The sequence below is a fragment of the Fukomys damarensis genome, unplaced genomic scaffold (genome assembly GCF_012274545.1).
Source record: "Fukomys damarensis isolate Sample0158 unplaced genomic scaffold, DMR_v1.0_HiC HiC_scaffold_38, whole genome shotgun sequence".
NCBI classification, from domain to species: domain Eukaryota; kingdom Metazoa; phylum Chordata; class Mammalia; order Rodentia; family Bathyergidae; genus Fukomys; species Fukomys damarensis.
In genome coordinates this window covers 47,441,601-47,461,564 of record NW_022900950.1, presented here as the reverse complement: position 1 = coordinate 47,461,564, position 19,964 = coordinate 47,441,601, and the positions used below count along the sequence as shown (strand labels likewise).

The window sequence follows — 19,964 nt, the reverse complement described above, 5'->3', positions numbered from 1 at the left end:
TATTTTCCCTCTCTGGGCAGAGATATATCTGGTTGCAGAAAAAGAATACAGCAGAAATACAGAAGAAAAAATACAGATTGAAGAAAAAAAAGAAGTACAGCACAGTGTAAACACTGAGGGTTTTAATGGAAGTCAAAACTCATGGTTTAGTAATAGAATTATAAAAGTGCAGATTAGCAGTTTTAATTTTAATGTCTTATAGCTTTAAATGTTTTATATATTTGGTGCCTGAAAACAAACTATGACTTTTTAAAATGCATTTTTTTGTTTCCATGTCTTTTAAAGGAACACAGATCAGGTATGTGTTATTATAGTAATCAAGAGAGTATTTGGGACCAAAATTTTTAGGTTTTCTAACTTGTCAGTGAAGTCTTTGATGGGAAGGTAGAGAATGAAAGCTTATTAGAAAGTAAACTGGAAAAAATGTATAGACACTTGAGAAGTTTTTCATGCACGAATAATTTCTCTTTCCTTGGGCATTATCACCCATTGAAAGAAGGGTGGTGATATGGTTTGTACCTAGTGCAATCCCAATGCAATGATTCTCACTCTAAAAACACTGTCTTCATAAAGCATTCTCCCTAGATTGACAGGAATAAAATATCCTGACATTACTGACCCTCTAGAAGTGGACAGCGAGCAGCAGTGACTCTCTGGAACCATTTGTTTGTAGTTCTCCTGAGAGCAGGTTACGCCCTGGTCCACTGTGCCCCCATGGCCCTTGCCAAGCCATCTTGGTCCTACTCAGATGCTTCCACTCAGTGTACAGGCATGTGCCTGGGTCAGAGATGGGATGGGATGTGCCACAGGAAAAGAAGGAAGTCAGGAACCACTAATTACAGTCGGAGGACACTAGACTGGGAGGAAAGGATGCATACAGTGACAGTGACCTTATCTTCTGTGACCTTTCACTGCCTCAAGGAATCTGACAAAGTACAGATAGGCAAAATTGGCTCCACCCTGGGTTTCAGAGGTGCATTTGAGTTCCTCCTACTTGGGCTTGGCTCTGCAAATTAAAACTACTTTTACCAATACAATGGCTTTGATTTCACATAAATAATCACAAACTTGATTAAAATGAATATATTATTATTCCAGGTTAATTTTTGCATTCAAATGTTTATATTTCATCTACCCTGGACAATCAATTGAGAAAAAACAGTCACCTCCAGGGACTTCCCAAGAACAGTGACTTTTTGAAACGACATCATACAAACTGGGCAGAGGAGAACGAAAGACTGGCATTGCAGTGAAGTCTTCATGGGGCTGTTTTCTTCAAGTCTCGAATCTGTTTAATCAAGTAGTTCTTCTCATCGGTGAACTGCTCATCATCTGTCCTGTCCTTTTGGAAGCTGCTCAGAAACTCAATGAGTTTAGGTTGATTTTTTAACAGAATCTCCACAATGGGCTGCGTTTTGTGAGGACTGGCCACAAACACCTAGAAGATAAAAAAAAACCAAATATGTAGGACAGGACCACACCCCAGGATCGCATGAGCCCTGCTTATTTCATGTGCTCCTTCTGACCTGAACATACAGAAGGTCCCGCTGCTACTTCCCTACCCAGCTAGGTCAGGAAGGCACCTTCCCATCAGTCTCCTTGGGAGCTCAGGAGCACATTGGAGTCATCTGGGTACATTTTGGACTTTTATTTTCACTTGAAGCATTCATTTATTTTAACTATGAATCTTTCAAACAGAAAATAACAAAACAGGCACCAATACAGTCACCACACAAACTGATTTTGACATTTTGTTTCAAATCTCTTATTAAGGAAATAAAGTATTACAAATAGAACCAAACCCCTGCTGTCCACCTCTCCAACTCTATCCCCAGCAGTGAGCTACCATCTCCAAGCACATTTTGACCCACTTCCTCCTAGCACATATGCTTGTAAACATGAACAACATACAGAACAATTTATTTTTTGAATAGATAATAGACTCAGGGACAGGCATGTAGCTCAGCAACACAGCACTTGCCTGGCAAGCACAAGGTTCTGAGTTCAATTCCCAGTACCAAAAAAAACAAACCAAGGGCCGGGGATTTAGCTCAGTGGTTCGGTGGCCTACCTCGCAAGTGCAAGGACCCAAGTTCGATCCCTGGTACCAAAAAAAAAACCCAAACTAAAACAAAGACTCAAGTGAATAGTCTCCTTTTCACTTTAGGAGTCACCACTGATATTATTTTCATGAATATATTGACCACCCCCCAATCCCAACTCAGCAGGGTAGGTATGGAATTGCGTTTTTTCACAAAGTTCCACAAAGATTCTAATGCATAATTCTGGTTGAAATTACAAGCTGGAGAAATATCAATTTAGCTATCGGCTTACAGTGTAGCTCAGTGGGAGAGCACGTGCCTAACACAGGAGAGGTCCTGATTCCCAGCACTACAAGTAAACAATTCAGCAACACTGTGACAGACAGCAATGACTATAATGACAGGACATAATTACTCAAAACTATAGTATGGCTTGGTGAACTGTTTAGTTACTGCTGCATATATGACTATAAGGCTAGAATAAAGATCAAAGGGTACCTGACCACTATAGAGCTCTCTGGTGTCTTGTTCTGGGCTCCTGACTCCTCCAAAGAGCCAAGGGCTTCCCAGCAGTACCTCTGTCTAGCGCCCTACCTTGTGGGCCCTGTAACGCACAGCCCTATGGGAGGCACAATGCCAAAGCTTGGTTACTATAGGGGAGAGGGGGCTGCAAGCTTCCTCTACTTCAGCAAGTGCAGACCAGGAGAAAACCCCACCAGGATATTAAGTACCAACAAGGGGGGAATAAAAGGTGACAGTGGCATCAAGAAACTGGAGATAACAAGATTCAGGTATGAGGCAGATGGGCTCCTGGTGTAGCACCATGTGAGCTGTTCACGAGCCATTTTACAAATGGGGGCAACAGAGAAAGAATTCCGGGAATGTGGAATGGACACAGGCTGGGGGAACAACCACAAGAGTGAGGGTGGGATGAGAGTTACAGCGGGGTAGGCTCTCAGACACTAGTTAAGTGACAGGTATAACCAGTGTCCAAATCCCACTTCTCCCTGTTAGCAGCGTCCACAAACCTTTTTAGCGGAGTTTCATCCAGAATAAGAGGGCCTCTACCTGCAGCGGTGGGGATGCGCTGGAGAATGTGCATATATGTGAGTCTTCAGAAGACCTTCTGTCATCCCTGCAGAGCAGGGACTTGTGACTGCTAAGGTGAAATGTCCGACCTAATTTTAGGGCCTGGTCACCGCCCTATCACTCTGGTTCTGGTTAGCTGCAAAGGACCAGGTATTTAACTCGGTGGCACCACACCTGCCTCGCAAGCGCAAGGTTCTAAATTCAATCCCTAGTACCACAAAAAACAAACAAACAAATAAACAAAAAACACTCTCTAGTTGTATACACGTCCTTACACCGCTTACTTATAGCCATGCTAGCTGGTTATTTTTACTCAGTGGGATAAGTGCTTCACATTCATCAGAATACTTAATCCACACAGCACTCTTGGGGAAGATGGCTGTTACCCCTATTTGATAAATAAGGAAACTGAGGCTTAATGAAGTTAAGAAACTTGACTGCCTGATACGATGACTGACCACAGACGGAGGCACAGCCAGATTCAAACTCTGGTGCCACCACATATTAGTGTATGATCCTGCAAACTTCTTTACCTCTCTGCACCCAGTTTCTTCATCGGCAAAGTGAGGATAGGGATGGCACGTATCATTAGGCAATCGTGAGGCTTCGTGAGAATGCTATGTGTATTCTATTCTCACAGGCACTGGAAGAGGGCCCGGTGTTGGCAGGCAGTCAGTGGGGGTCAGCAGCGGGGATCACTGCTGCTCCACACACACAGAACTGGTGAGACTGAAGCTGGGATCAAACCCACGGTGCTTGTTTGCATTTGTGAAAAACGATAAAATGTGACATTTTGCCAGGGGAGGTTCAAAATTGGAAGCCAAAATCCACGAACCTCTAGTATTCAACTCATTTGGGCAATTCAATCCTGAAAGAGTTTAAATATGATATAAATATGATACATTAATTCTGGATGTTTCTGGTCCTTCCATTAAAGGCCTTGGGGATTTTGCTCACTGAACCTCTGCATGTCCCTGTGTCTGCCAGTGGCTCACTGATCACCCATAAAAAATGCACCTCAGCCAGGCCCATAGACCAGAACAGGGAAGGAAAAGGCTCTCCCAAGCTTTCGCTTGGCAGGTCTAGAGCCATGAGCTATTGATATTTGACCTTTTGAGCTACAAAGTACCCTAAAGTCCTCTTTTTTTTTTTTTTTTTTTTTTTTTTTTTTTGCTTTTTTTGAGACAGGGTCTCACTATGTAGTTGAGACTGACCTGGAATTCACTATGTAGTTCAGGCTGGTCTCGAACTCACAGTGATCCTCCTGCCTCAGCCTCCCGAGTGCTGCGATTACAGGCATGCACTACCATGCCTGGCTTAAGGTCCTCTTAATATTAAAGAATTGCTGGGACAAAAACATCACAAAGGAAGCTAGAAGTACTTCAAGACATATGAGAACAAAACACAATAAACCAGAACATATGTATGCATCAAAAATAATACTTGGGAGAAATTTATAGTTATAAATACCTACATCCAAACATCTCAAGCAATAACCTAACTTTACCTTAAGGTACAAGAAAAAGGAAAGTCAACTAAACCAAAGCAATAAAAGGAAGCAATAAAGAGTAGAGCAGAGAAAAAACAAAATGGAAGACAGAAAAACTACAGAGAGAATGAAAAGTTGGTTCAAGCCATTAGCTAGAGTGACAAAAACCAGAGAAGATTCAATGAAATCAGAAATGGATGTGGGAACATTGCTAACAACCTTACAGAAACAACAACAAAAGAATACTATGAATGACTATACAGCAATGTGTTGGGTGAAATGACTAAATTCCTCAAGAAGAAAATATGAACAGATCTATCACAAGATATCAAGTCAGTAAGTTTTCAAAAATCACAACAACAAAAAGCCCAGGGCCAGATGACTTTACTGGTAAATTCTATCAATTTAAAGAAAAATTAACATGAATATTTTACAAATTCTTCCTCAACAAGGAACACTTCCTAACTCATTCTGAGACCAGCAATATCCTCACACTAAAGATAGGACAGTAAGAGAAAACTTACTAATATATGTTATGAATAAATATACAAAAAATCCTCAATAAAATACTAGCACACTAAGTCCAAAGGCATATTAAAAGAATTATATACCACATGGTTCCAATAAGGAAATCAGCCAGCCCACAATGTACTGGGTTAGCTGTGTTCCCGAAAGAGATCTATTCATGTCCTGACCCTTGGTATCTGGATGTGATCTTGTTTGCAAAAGGCGGTATACACAGTCATCAAGTTAAGACGAGATCATATTGGTTTAGGGGGCCCTTCCAATTACTGTTGTCCTTATAAGAAGAGTGAACTGTGGACACAAAGAAATACAAGGATGTAGACAGAAACGTCTCATGAAGATGGAGACAGAGAACTGAGTGATGTCTGTGCAAGCCAAGGAATGCTAAGGATTACTGACAAGAATCAGAAGCTAGAGAGAGAGGATGGAAAGAGTCTCCTTTCCCCAGAGTTTCCTACAGGAACCAATCATGCCGAGACCTTGTCTTTGGACTTCTGGACTCCAGAGTTGTAAGACAATAAATGTCTGTTGCTTAAAGCCACTCTGCTTGTGCTTCAATGTTTTAGAAGTCTTAGGAAACTAATATATGAATTAATTGAATGAAGGAAAACCACATAGTCAATCACCCCAGCTAATAAAGGAGAAGTATCTGACAAGATCCAATACCAAGGTCTCATGATTTAAAAAAAAAAAAATTCAACATGGGGCAACTGGGAATCTACTTGCAAAAGAATGAAGGGTGGGCCCTTACCTCACAACCTCACACCTTCCTTACACAAAATTAATTGAAAATCAAAACCTAAATATATGAGCTTTTAGAAAAATATTGGGGTACATGTTCATAATCTTGGATTTGGTCATGGTTTCTTAGATAGAATACCAAAGGCACAAGCAGTGAAAAAACAGATAAATTGAAATTTGTCAAAATTTAAAACTTTAAACCAGGCACCTGTAATTCCAGTTCCTCAGGAGGCTGAGGTGGGATGATTGCAAATTTCAGGCCAGCCCAGCATGGCCAACTTAATGAGACACTTATCTTTAAACAAACAAACAAATAGGGCTGGGGATTTAGCTCAGTGGTGCCATGGCCTGCCTCACAAACACAAGGCTCCGAGTTCGATCTCTGGTACCAACAAACCAACCAATCAACCAAACATCAAGCAAAAAGGCTAGGAATGTAGCTCAGTGGTAGAGTGCTTGCCTTAGCATTCAGGAAGCCCTGGGTGCAGTAGTGGAAAAAAAAATTTAAAATTTTAGTGTATTGAAGGACACTTCATAGAATAAGAAGAAAATGCATAGAATTAGAGAAAATATTTTCACATGACATATCCAAGCAGTGCTATGCATCCAGAATATATAAAGAACCCTTACAACCCAACAAAAAATAAGCAATCCATTTAAAAGACAAAATACTTCAACAGACATTTCTTCAAAGATACACAAATGGCCAATAAACACATTAAAATTGCTCCAAATTAGTCATTAGGGAAATGCAAATCAAAACCACAATGATATTTTTTTATGCTACTAGGATGTGTACAATTAAATAAAACTGATAGTAAGTGTCTCAAAGAGCAACTGGAACCCTGTACTTTGCACTAGGAATGTTCAGTAGTGCGGCTTGTGTGGAAAACAGTTTGGCATTTCCTCGGTAAGTTAAATGTTGAATCACCACATGACTGAACAGTTGCATTCTTACAATGGAAAACATTTGTTCAAACAAAAACTTGCACTCTAATTTCATTACAGCACTACTCATGCTAGTCCAAAGTGGAAATAATCTAAGTATCACACAACGGAATAGCCATACATGATCTCTACATTAACAGAAATGAAACACTGAGGGCTCGTAGTACAATGTGGAGTTGATCCCATTTATGCAGAATATCCTGAATAGGCAGACCCACAGAGCTAGGAAGCAGATTGGTGGTTGTCAGGGGTGGAGGCAAGAAAAAATTGGGAGGGACTGCTCGATGAGTACAGGGTTTGCTTTTACGGTGATGAAATGTCCCAGAAGTAGACAGTGGGGATGGTTGTACAACACTGTAAATATACTGGATGTCACTGAATTGTAATACCTTAAGATGGTTCATATGTGAATCTTACATGACTTTTACTACAATAAACTAAAATTGTTACAAAAAAAAAAAAGGTATTGCAGGCTTGTTTACAATGTTACACAAAGGGTCTGATGATGTTGATATGATACCTATTTGTATGTTAGGAAATTGCATCCTGGAGCCAAACCCTGGACCTCTTCTGGTAACTATTTGTTTACAATGGAATTGATGTGAAGTTTTAGCTAAAAATTGTCTGGCATTTTGTGGTAACTACATGAATAACTCACAACAGTTTTCATTTCTAAAAAAAAAAAAGGTGGGGGTAAATATTTTTAAAAACTAAGGTTCTGTTTAAAAACAGTGGTGCAATTTGCAGACAGGCATCATTGGATTGGCTCCACTAAACCCATACCCTGTACCACAAACCTGAGAAAAATGTTTGTTTTCAAGTTTTAAATTTTCCCTTATTTTTGTTTTTTATAGCTCCTGACCTCTGCTGCTTCTCAAGGTAGTTACTGATTGTAGGCAACTGTGGCAATTGTGCATGAGTCCCTGGGGACAGCTTGCCACAGACCACTGATGCAGAGGAACACACTTCTTAAAAAATAATGGGGAACTAAAGCTTTTGACCATTGCATTCAGAATAGTTTCTTTGGGCTCTCTCTGCTGTCCTCATTTTTTTTCATAAAACATTTCTCAAAACACACCAAAACAATTTAACAGGAAAACTGCCTGTGACTTCCTTTTAGAATGCAGTCTTGTTGCTGGTGTCCCTTAGTTTATATAACATGTCTCAGAGATGTGATTTATGGCTTCTCTAGTATGACAGAAAGGTAAATATCATGGCCACACTCAAATATTTTTAGTTTTCTGAACCAAAAATATTTTTCTCTCCATTTTTTTTTAGTTTATTGGTACAATCTAGGTATACAATACAATTATATTCATTATTGGGATCCTGTACCTTTACATGATAGTCTTGATTCTCATTTTTTCCCCTTGTCCTTGCCCTCCCTTCACCCCCTGCTCCCCTCCCCATTCACAAACACTTTATTTCCATTTTTTCAGTTTCTCTTATTTTTTTCCTCTCCCTTATTACCTTTCCCCCACCCTTCCCACTTTCCCTACACCTTTAGCCCTTTACTTCCTATTTCACATTGTCAGTTATCTCATTAGGATCTTCTGTACTATTATAGTTTTTCACACCAGAGAAACTATTCGGTATTTCAGTTAAAGAAATCTCTGTATGAACATTGAAAATAGGGAGTCCTAACATAAAACTAAAAAGGAAAGTAAAAGAGAAAAGGTAATGATGTAAGATTAAAATAATCCTTAATTCTGAGATGAAAATGGTCCCTGAACATATTTAAATTGCTTCTCACTCTTATAGTCTTATTCTTTTTTTTCATTATTTAGAGAATACTTTATTAGTATCTGTAATCAAACCCATGTAGATATGACCTTACATATTTAGTACAGTGCGTTACCCCTGTACAAATGGAAAAAAAAATAACATTTCTAGACCAATATGGGTGTCAATTTCTGTACAGTGCCAACTCAACACAGTAAATTGGGATAACTTTTTCCAAAGTAGACAGCACAAAGTTTCCAAAAATTCAAATTATGTATGTGTGTGTGTGTGTGTGTGTGTGTGTGTGTGCCAAGCACATGTGTGTAAGGTCTGGTGTTTTGTTCTAGCACCGCAACACAACTGATCATTGAATCAATATAAAAAATAAAATAAAACAAACCTAACCACTTAACTCCTCCACCAAAAGATAACCATATTTGGTACATCCTTCCTGCACTGTTTTCTGTGCACATAGCTATATACAAATATATTGTAAACAAAACTGAGCTTGCATTCTGTACACACTGGCTTGTAACCTGATCTTTTGCTTAATAATATGTTTTTGACATTTGATACATTCACTGAGTGAAACCACTTGGAAGATTTAGCACTAGAGTCTCAATGTTTGAATCCTTGCTATGCACTGGACGTTGCGTTAGACTTGTGTATGACATCTTTTTGTCCTTGGGCCACCTTTATTGCGCCACTCGTGAGACGAAGCCCAAGAAGGTGAGTAGGATTACCTGTACAGGCTGTGGGGCCCGAGGCTTCCTGAGGGCTGTACTGAGCACTTTCCCAAGGCTGCAGCATAGTCCCCAGACAGCCTCATGTTCTCGCTTCAGGAGGGCAACTCCCTCGGAACAGTTTGGTTCAAAACTGGTACTGCTTAAGATAAGGCCAAGGCGAGCTGGACGTGGTGGTGCAGTCTGTATTCCCAGCTACTGGGGAGGCAGAGGCAGGGAAGGGACAGGGGGATTGCTGAGAGTTCGAGGCCAGCCTGGGCTACATAGTAAGTTCAAGGACAGCCTGAACTACAGAGCAAGACCCTGTCTCAAAAAACAACAACAAAAGACAAAGGTAAGGAGGGGGAAAGAGTCTGGGGTAAAACTATAATGACATTTTCTCATCCTTAAAAGTTCTAGGGCCGGAGATTTAGCTCAGCGGTTCAGTGGCCTGCCTTGCAAGCGCAAGGACCCAAGTTCAATCCCTGGTACCAAAAAAAAACCCCAAAAAACCCAAACAACAGCAACAACAACAAAACAAACAAACAAAACCACAAACTTCTAAGTAAACTAGTACTTCAAAGAAACAGAATCTGTTTAGGGCCTTCTTTCTAAATTTTGTTTTGTTTTGTTTTTTTAATAATTATTGCCTTTTGACAACCAGACGTGGTGGATGTTTGGAAATTTCCTTAACAATAAGATACATTAATTTTAATTGAATAATTCAAAGTTTATAGGCCATTTTGTTGGTGAAATATAGTCTCCTGATAACCCCTATTTCATAATAGTTTTAAAGCTTTTAAAAACAGCTTTATTAACATATAATTCATATGCATACAGTTCACCAATTTAAAGTGTACATTTCAATGAGTTTTTGCATATTCAGAGCTGTGTATCACTATAGACAACTATGGGACATTTCTACCACCCCAAAAAGAAGCTCTAGACCCATTAGCAGTCATCTCCCATTCTGACCCCCATCTCTAGCAAACCATTAATCTACTCTTGCCTCTAGAAGTTTGCCTATTCTCGGCATTTCATATCAAAATAATGTGTAGTCTTTATGACTTTCATTTAGCATGATTCTAAGGTTCACCCACAGTACGTCACCTACTTTAATTACCAAAACTTCGCTAGGTTTTGGGAGGAGTAAAAGAAATAATCCTTGTAAACATTTAGCAATTGCTCATTTAGTCACTGTTGTCACTTCCCTCAGAAGTCACCACCAATGTCACACATAGCAGTAACTGCTTCCCAAAACATGTGCTGTCAAATTTTAACCCAATAACCGGGCTGGGGATGTGAGTCAGTGGCACAGGGCATGCTCAGCACATACAAGGGTCTGGATTTGGTCCCTGGCAACACACAAGCACGCACACGTATCCTTAATAGCTCATTTTAACTATTTTGAAGTTTTTTTCCAGCTTAAAAGATATTCTTTGCTTGTTATTACTTGCAATTACATTCTATGATAAAAATGATTTCGCCTCCATTATATTACCATAATACAGAAACCAATGCAGAATGAGAAAATCTAAATAATATTACACGATAATATTGAATGATATATTAGAAAAATGAAATATCTTCTAACCAAAGAGTATAGTATTATTTTTCCTAAAAATACTATAAAAAGATGAATCTATGCTACTAATACACTTTACCACAATCAGTGATAGAAAGAATAGACTTTCAACCAACAGACCTCAAGAATTCAGCTAATTCATCCTCCCCCGTGTAATTTTCCACATCCTCCTGGATGTCGATTTTTTTTTTTCCCCCTCAAAGGCTCTCTGGAAAGGTGATTCTATGACCGTTTTCAATAACTTACTCCAATGTCTCAAAGCCCATCCTCTGGAAATCTACTTTATTTATAGTGTACCTCCTCAGCTTCTGTATTGAGATATCTGATTTGTCTCAGATTATGGCATTCTATGAAGTGTTCAGTTTTTCTCACATAACAACATCAAATTTCTCAGTAGCTTTTTTTTTTTTTTTTTTAGGTCTCTTAGGTTGGGGGAGGAGCAATACCGGAAATTGAACCCAGGATCTTTGCAGTGAGCTACATCCCCAGCCATTTTTATTTTGAGCCAAGGTCTTGCAAAGTCACTAAGTTGCTCAGGCTGGGCTTGAACTTGCAAAGCTCCTGTCTCAGCCTCCAGAGGCTCCAGGACTAAATGTGTGCACCATGCCCAGATGTATTAGTGCTTTAAATCTGTCTACATAGGTGTTGTCAATCATCTTTTTAGCATCTCTGGGTTCTCAACACCCTTCTTCAGGGAAGTACCTCAGAGGGACTATGGAGTCTCTTTCTCCAGGGATCCTTAAAAAAAAAAAAAAAAGAAAAGAAAAACAAAACCTCATTTACCTGACAAGAGGACCAACCTCAAGGTCCCCAGAGCTGTGAAGATAAACTTTACTCCAGCATTATACCCATTATGCATCAGAGGCCTCCAACTAGCTGTTACTTGTTCTCCCTGGTTTTCTGCTACTTGCACCTTCACATTCTTAGCTCATTTTTGTCCTTCACAGGTCTGTGACTCTACAGTGTTCATCACTGAGCTCTTAGCCAATCTGACTCTGATTTTCCTGTACAATTTACAAATAATACGGCAAGTCAGATGCTTTCTGTGAGCACAGTCCCCAGTGTACTCTGGCTCCATCAGCAGTTTTTTTGTTTTTGCTTTTGTGCTATTGGGGATTGAACCAAGGGCTTTAGTACTGAGCTATGTCCTCGGCCCCTAGCCCTTTTATTATTTTTTATTTTGAGACAGAGTCTCACTAAATTGCTATCTAAATTGCCCTCGCTGATCCTCCTGCCTCAGCCTCCCAGAGTGCTGGGATTATAGGCAGTTTTGTTGGCGACACTGGTTTGGTTTCCTCATTCTCTGGTTTCCAGATCCATAAGCCCTTGGTTTCTGAAGGAAAGTATGTCAGGAGGAAAGCCTCTATCTATACCTTCAGGTCACAAAAGTTCTGGCTATTTAACATTATGATGCTTGTCAGAAAATGGCACTTTTCAAAGACACTGTATTATTACCCAGGACCCTGCTCTTGTCTACATACCTGAGAATCGATATGATAGCGAGTCCTTCCTGTTTAGGGTTATCAGAGTTAACAAAGAAAAAGAGAAATGCCCAGTTAAACCTAAAGTGCAGATTAACAACAATTTTTTGCACCTTTTATAGAAGTTCCTTCTAGGGAAAACTATTAAAAAGTACTGTGAAAAAAATTCACAGGACTCAGCTGTTATTTTTTCGAAATAGCAAAATATTATTTTGGGGAAGTAAACAAGTTCCTAACCTGAATAGAAGGAACATAGCTGGGGTGCAGGGCAGGCTCACTTTATACAGGTACAAGTAAACAAGTGGTCAAGCATTTTAAATGTACCCACTGCTATCCAATTCTGACCCTCTGAGGATGGAAGCAGGCTATTTCTATTTTGCCACACACTAAATCCTCCTTAAAAATGCATTTTTGGACAAAATTATAAAATGTGTTCTCATCTTGGATGATTGATAGAATACAGCTAAATAACATGACACACGGCCTTCTACAGTCCCTGTGGCAGTCAGAAGGGTCTTAAGAAGGCATATCACTTTATAATGGCAGTGCTTCCCAGGCCTATGGCATTCTATTTTTGTTTAATCCAATTTGTTTATATTTTATGAAAGAATTCTAACACAGATAAGAAAATAGAGAGAAGTATATCAGACCACATATTTATACCATCAGTTCTAATGGCTACAGGCTTTTATTTTTTATTTTAATTTTTTTGGTACTAGAGATTGAACTCTGGACCTTGCACTTGCGAGGCAGGTGGTGGATCCACTAAGCAAAATCCACGACCTGGCTACAGGCTTCTAAATGCAAATATAACAAGGCTTTTGGACAGTTTTCATTATTCACTCTCCTGAGACTATAAGTATACACGTATGAATCCACACATAGCATTCTTGTATATTTTTAAACTTTGAGTAAATTATATATTTTTAGCATTTGTCTATTCTACTTAAAAAAAATCTTTTTTGAGATTTAGTCCTACCCAGGATCCTAATATCTAGCAGGGTAGATTTCCCATCTTTTGCCACTTCTACTATTCTAAATTTTAGAACCTGCTTTTCAAGTTCCAGGAAAAGTTCTGTTATGATTTCACATGGAAATGAGTAGAATTTAAGTTAGGATTTTACATACTCTACTGGCTTTCAAATATCTGGTGGCTGGAAGACTAAACTTTTTTTTTCACTTTTGAAAGCAACAATTAACTCACAAATGTCTCCCGCTTACAGATTTATAAATTCTATCACTGAATATATATTGTAGTATAAAGGCCTTTCCAAAAAAAAATCCTGGAGCTCTCTGAATCGTAGTTCTATTCTAGTAATCCATCAGAAGAAAATAATCCTAAATGTGGAAAAATCTTGCTGGGTACACAAAATGTACATTGCAGCGTTACTTACAGAAGTAAAAAAAAATGGAAATATCCTAAATATCAATAACACTGGACTATTTAAGTATACTAGAATAAATATACTCAATGATTAACTAGGATGTAAAAAACAAAACAAAACAAAACAAGATAAACAAACAAAAAAACCCACCAAAACCTATTAGCTTTGAAAGCTACATATAACACCGGTGAAAATGTTTACCTATATTATTGCATTAAGTGATAAAATGAGAATATCATTAGTACAATTTGAATCTACCTGTACAAAGAACCCTCAGATAGGTGCACAGGAAAATAAAATTTATAGTAGTTAGAACTATGGGATTACAGATTAGTTTTCTCCCACATGCCTTATAGATCTATTATTTCACATTTCTAGGAAGTGATTTTACTACCCTGCTAAAGAAAAATATTAGAAAAAGACCCAAATTTCTTGCTGGGCGTGGTGGCGCATGCCTGTAATCCCAGGACTCGGGAGGCTGAGCCAGGAGGATTGCTATGAGTTCAAGACCAGCCTGGGCTACATAGTGAGTTCCAGATCAATCTCAACTACATAGTGAGACCCTCTCTCAGAAAAACCAAGTGTTGGATGGGAAGCTAACAGTAGGTCAGGTAGTTGTGGACAAGAAATTTTGAATTTATAATTTGTATGTAATAGCCAAAGAGAAATTTGCCTAATTGCTATATTGAAGGAATGATATATGCAACTAGGTTAGTAAGAGAATACAGTCAATCAATAATTATTTTTAAAAAAGAAAATATTTGAAAATATGGATTAATTAGCAAATTGTTTAGAACTGAGAATTCATTACAGGGCCAGAAATTTAGTTCCATGGTTCCACACTTGCCTTGATTCCTGGTATTGGAAAAATAAATTCACTACAATAGTTCTAAAATTGCATCTAAATTATGCAAAACAAAAAGACTGCTGATTTAATTTTCTCTCTGTGAAGGAGAGTAAAAACCAGGGAACTTGTCATTTAAAACTGAAAAAAACAAAAAATAAAACTATGTACAACATTATTTCTTTCGGTTGTTCCTCACCTTAAAGACATGAAAGGCCTCAAACTGGATGTTGGGACTCTTATCTCGAAGAAGGTTCATCATCAGCTTTAGGTTCTCCGGCTTGCTGATGTACTTGGTCATAATGGCAAAATTGTGGCGATCCAGGATCAGTTCACCTAGCAGCTACAAGAAAAAACAAAGTGAAACCTGTTATCTTTCTCACAATTGCCTTATACAAATATATCTCACTAAAACACAAAATATAAATATAAGAATAGTATTGTTATATGCTATTATATAGTAAATAGGCTCCACTGCCTGCCAACCAAGCACAAGGACCTGAGTTTGATCCCCCATGCAAAAAAAAAAAAAAAAAAAGGAATGGTATTGGGGAAAAAAATGAAGGTTTAAGAATTTCTTAAAAAGAAGAAAGGCAACGGGGCGAAAAAAAAAAAAAAAAAGGAATGGTATTGGGGAAAAAAATGAAGGTTTAAGAATTTCTTAAAAAGAAGAAAGGCAACGGGGCGAAAAAAAAAAAAAAAAAAAAAAAGGAATGGTATTGTGGAAAAAAATGAGAGTTTAAGTATATCTTAAAAAGAAGACATGTAGCTGGGCAAGGTGCACGCCTATAATTCTCGAATGAGGCAGGAGAATCACAAATTTGAGGGCAGCCTGGGGAACTCAGCAACTTAGTGAGACTCTGTCTCAAATAAAAAATAAAAAAAGACTGGGAATGCAGCTCAGCGCAAAAGCCGTGGATTCAATTACCAGTAAAACACACGCACACACACACACACACACACACACGTGCGTGCGTGCACATACACGGCATAAAGCGGTAGGTGTCATTTCATATGGTTTCACTAACATTGAGGCTTAAAGCACTTTTTTCCAGCTAGTCACTGTTGCAGCTCATCAAGAGATATAAATAAACTAATTTTTGTCCCTTAATTTTCCTGCTTTCCAAAATGTATTGCGTATTATGGGAATAATAAAATTGATTCTACAATTATCCTTTTATTCCCAACAAATGTACTATAGGAATTTACTAGAAACACAGTTCTATGTTAAGTAACTCTTACCTTGCCCTGAACTTTTACTATAAAACCTTATATAAAGCTGGGGAGGGGGGAATCAGTGACTCTGAATCAATATCCTAACTTTTTACGTGCATCAAGTTTTTATGAAGAAGCAAAACATTTTATGATGGCAAAAATAAATACAGGCTCCCCAAATGTAAAATTATTTTAAAACAAAATTAAAATGCCCAAAGTGAAAAGAGTTGAAGATCATCCAGAACATGGCTGAAGGCACGGTTGCTCTACCTATCTCCGGAACTTTTGTTCAAGAGTAACTCCTGAAACAGGTGGTGCAATGCACCATCACGTGAGTTCCTATGGAAGATCCACTTCTCTGTCATTCTCTGTTCACTGGGCTTTTTCTGAAACCTCAGGATAACAATAGACTGCATAGATGTTTACAGGAATCCTGGATGGGAGGAAAAAGCTCATAGAATGGGGGCTAGCATCTCTCACAACAGAACCGAGGTGTATACAGGTGTGTGTGCATGCACAGCTGCCAGCAAGGATCCTCTGTGCAGGATGCAGTCTTTGTCTATTTAACAAATAAGAACTGCACACCTGGAGGTTTAGTGCAGTAAAATAATGTCTTCTAAACCTGAAAAAGAGGATGGCCACTGCTGGATACTCGCAGTGTAACAAAATCGTTAATCTTCGTTCTCCAGCAACCCCCCTGTAGTATATAAAGATAACTGCACACTCTTTGTTCCTGGTTTCAAGGTTACTGCCTTCCTCTGGCTTCTTACCTCTTACCTGTCTGCCTGTAAAACCATCTGACCCTTGGTCTGGCTCGGATGCATGGTTAGGGAAGCCCCATCTCCTCTCCCACTCAAGTCTCCTGCCTCGCCTGCTTCTGTGCTCCTTTTTGTTCCCATTTGTCCTGCAGTGCAGTTATCTGTGCACCTGCCTAAGGGTATGGTTCCTCTCTGTGCCCCTAACTACCCGTGTGATCCATGTGGATGCCACTGGGGTGCATCCTAGCAACAGACCTCTTCTTCATGAAAGGCAGAGAAGAAGCAAAACAGTTTTATTATTAAATAAGCATTACACTGTGGATACTCTGTGAAAAAGAGATTTCAAAGACATAAAATTCCACCTCTGTATACACACAAGCAGCTACAGCCCACTGCTAATAAGGTCTCAAGATGAAAAGTAAGCTGCCCCACCAGGCAGCATGGCACACACCTATAAACCCAGCACTTGGAGGCTGAGGCAGGAGGATTGCTGTGAGATTGAGGCCAGCCTGAACTACACAGTGAAACTCTGTCTCAGAAAAGCCCCAATAAATAACAACAAACAACAACAACAAAAAGCCTCCTGTAAGACTTGACAGCACCATTCATTCCCGTGCATTCTTCAGAGTTCACCTAAATTCACTTGGTAATTTTAAGTCTTTAAAAAAAAAACCCCAATTTGGCTTTATTTGGATAATATAACCTCATTTATCTCTCTGATAAGCAAATGATTATAGTTTAGAAGAAAGTTCCTACATGAAACCCCTGGGTGTCAGGGAGGTTGGAGTGCTATTCCCTAGATGTTTACATGTCAAAGGGATGGCTCCCTGACCCTCAAAACTTCTGAGTTGTACAGCTGACAAGAGATTTATTTAGCTTCTAAAGGTATCTATTTAATCTACCATTAAAGAGCATACATATTACATACAGATATAACATAAGGTTTTGGCCAAAAATATTTCAGTTTTTGAAAATTTATCCTTAAAATATACAAACATACATATCAACGATATTTGTTGAGGTTACATTTATCAGATGAAGTGACTTTAATTCTTATTATATGCAGATACCTACATATAAATTCTATCCAATTTATTCTCTGCTCATACATACAATTTCACAGATTTCCTATACAACTAATTGTTGTAACATCCTGTCTAACTCTGAGCGTTCTGGCCATTAACTGTTAATCTGTTTTAATTAACACTAATGATGAGAAAATGTACAAAGCATGTAAGTAATACTATACTAAGTAAATGGAAAAATTTATATTTTACTTATTTAAATTTTATTTTATATGACTCCTAGTAGTAGTAAAACCAGGCAGTAAATGGAACTGAGTTTTTTTTTGTTTTAATGAAATTGATCAGAGCCAAGAATTTCACCAAGCTTCTTTTGAATTATAATCTTCCTTGCTAGTAATTAAATGCTAGCCCTCTGAATAAGATAAGAAATAAATCCCGACACTGTTATATGAGGCAAAGGAATTTCTCTGTTAATTACTTTTTATTGACACCACGATTCTAAGGACCTAAAGACCAAGACAGTCTGGAAAATTCAGAATATGCTTAACAAAAGCCAGCAGGTAGCAAAACTTTGGAACCAGAAAATAACATAGTTCTTAAGCCAGTTTATTATGTCATTTACTATGATAATATCTAACCTCTCTTGGGATCTACAAATGTAAAAAAATCTATGAACAAAACTTTACAGAATTCATATATACAAACATGGTTCTGTCAGAATAGAATACACTGCTACCATAGATCTAACTTCCAAAAGAAAAAACCAAAACACCTTCAGTGGAGCTTCCCAGAACATTTTTCTATCAAAGAAAAGAGCAGACAATATTTAATGAGCTGAGTGTTTATATGTGAACCATTTTGCAAACATCTACCTTTCTATTTCCCTGAACAGGACGGATCCAAGATCATTTAAGCAACATCTCTGCCTATAATCTAATACTCCAAAAAGCCAACCCTTTATGAAGCATTTTAAAACATTCTACCTTCTTATGTATGCTTTATTTGGCCTTTATCAGAGTTTTTTTTTTTTTCACTCTCTGACCAGTGCTTGGTTTTACCATTTTGTAAATAAATGAGTGAGACATTTAACTATAAAGGATTTTATTAAGGAAAGGTAGCCAAATGTGACAGGTCCAACTGCAACTGCAAGTTGGTAGGAACAAGTTTCATTCATAGTCTAGTCTGAAATGTTGATTTAGAATACATCAATTCCTTCCAGCGATAGAACTCCGGGGATAATAAATTCTGGAGATAATTAGTAGGGATATTTATTTGTAAATTTTAATTTGATTTATTTAATAAATGATAGTTCTAAACTGCCAACACAGCTTAGTGGAAAAGTGCTTGAGTAGCATGTCCAAGCCCAGATTCATCCTCGGCAGAAAAAATGAGACTCTGCCCAAATCATTTCACAGGGGAAGGAGACCAGGAAAAGTGGGGCTAAAGACATCCAGACAAAAGATCAAGGACAATCAGGACCTGGGTCGGAGGGCATGCTAGAATAGTAGGAAAGAAAAGGCAGGAATAAGGCTGGGAAGGTGATCATGAGCTAAAAAAGTAACTGTCAGCTGTATGACTTTGTCTAAGGTCCTAGAGAAAATCAATCACAGCAAACATCTGTTCGCGTTCTTGTCACTGCTAAATGTGGTACAAGGATAATTCTAGACTACAGCCTTCAGTTTTCTTTCTCCCAACTTGGTTCACACGAATCTCTCCACTTCAGTGCAATGTCTGACAGACACACTGAAAAGAGGAGGTGTTCGGAAAATTTACCGGCCATTTCTCACATGCTGGCCCTTTAGAGCAGGATTACCTCTGTTTACTATTCCAACTGCCACGTCCCCTCCAGGGCCACCATCTCCTGTGACACGGACAAGCTCCCCCTATTTTGGCTGTTCTTGTGGTCCTTCAGGAACAAAGCACTCCATTCCTGAGGTACGCAGTTGTGACCCCTGGATCTGTCCTTATCTTTGCTCTGGGCAAGCTCTCCACAGGAGGGAGTACAGAGTTCTGGCCACAGTCTCTGCCTGGAGTTCAGTACCATGCACGGCTTGATCTCCTCACAAGTTCCAGCACGCTGTGGGCTTTCTTTTCCACGTGGATCACCCTGTATGAGTTTTTGCCTCAATAAAGACTGCTGACAGGCTGGAAGTTGGCAAGTGAAACTGGAGCCGCGGGGGCATAGGTACAGTGGAAAGCAGGTCGTGGCTGATGCAAATCACCACAGATAAAATACATTTAAAAACTGTCAAACAGAGCTGGGTGGTGGTGCACACCTGTAAACCCAGCACCGGGGAGGCCGAGGCAGGAGGAATGAAGCAAGTTTGAGGCCAGCCTGGGCTACATAGCGGGTTCAAAGCCAGGCTGAACTACATAGTGAGTTCCTGTCTCAA

The 19,964-nt window shown here is 38.9% G+C and overlaps 1 protein-coding gene across 2 annotated transcripts in view; it reads right to left on the bottom strand.

The window, feature by feature from the left end:
• Positions 1–472: 472 nt before the first annotated feature.
• The window catches only part of Cab39l (calcium binding protein 39 like), a 142,163-nt gene continuing 122,671 nt past the window's right edge, over positions 473–19,964 (bottom strand). For both annotated transcript variants that reach the window (XM_010636983.3, XM_010636982.3), the window contains 2 exons: positions 14,773–14,916; positions 473–1,438 (listed from right to left, as the gene is read on the bottom strand). In XM_010636983.3, the coding sequence (XP_010635285.1) occupies positions 1,259–1,438; positions 14,773–14,916 (324 nt within the window). In that variant the 3' untranslated portion in view covers positions 473–1,258. The remainder of the gene's footprint in view (positions 1,439–14,772; positions 14,917–19,964) is intronic.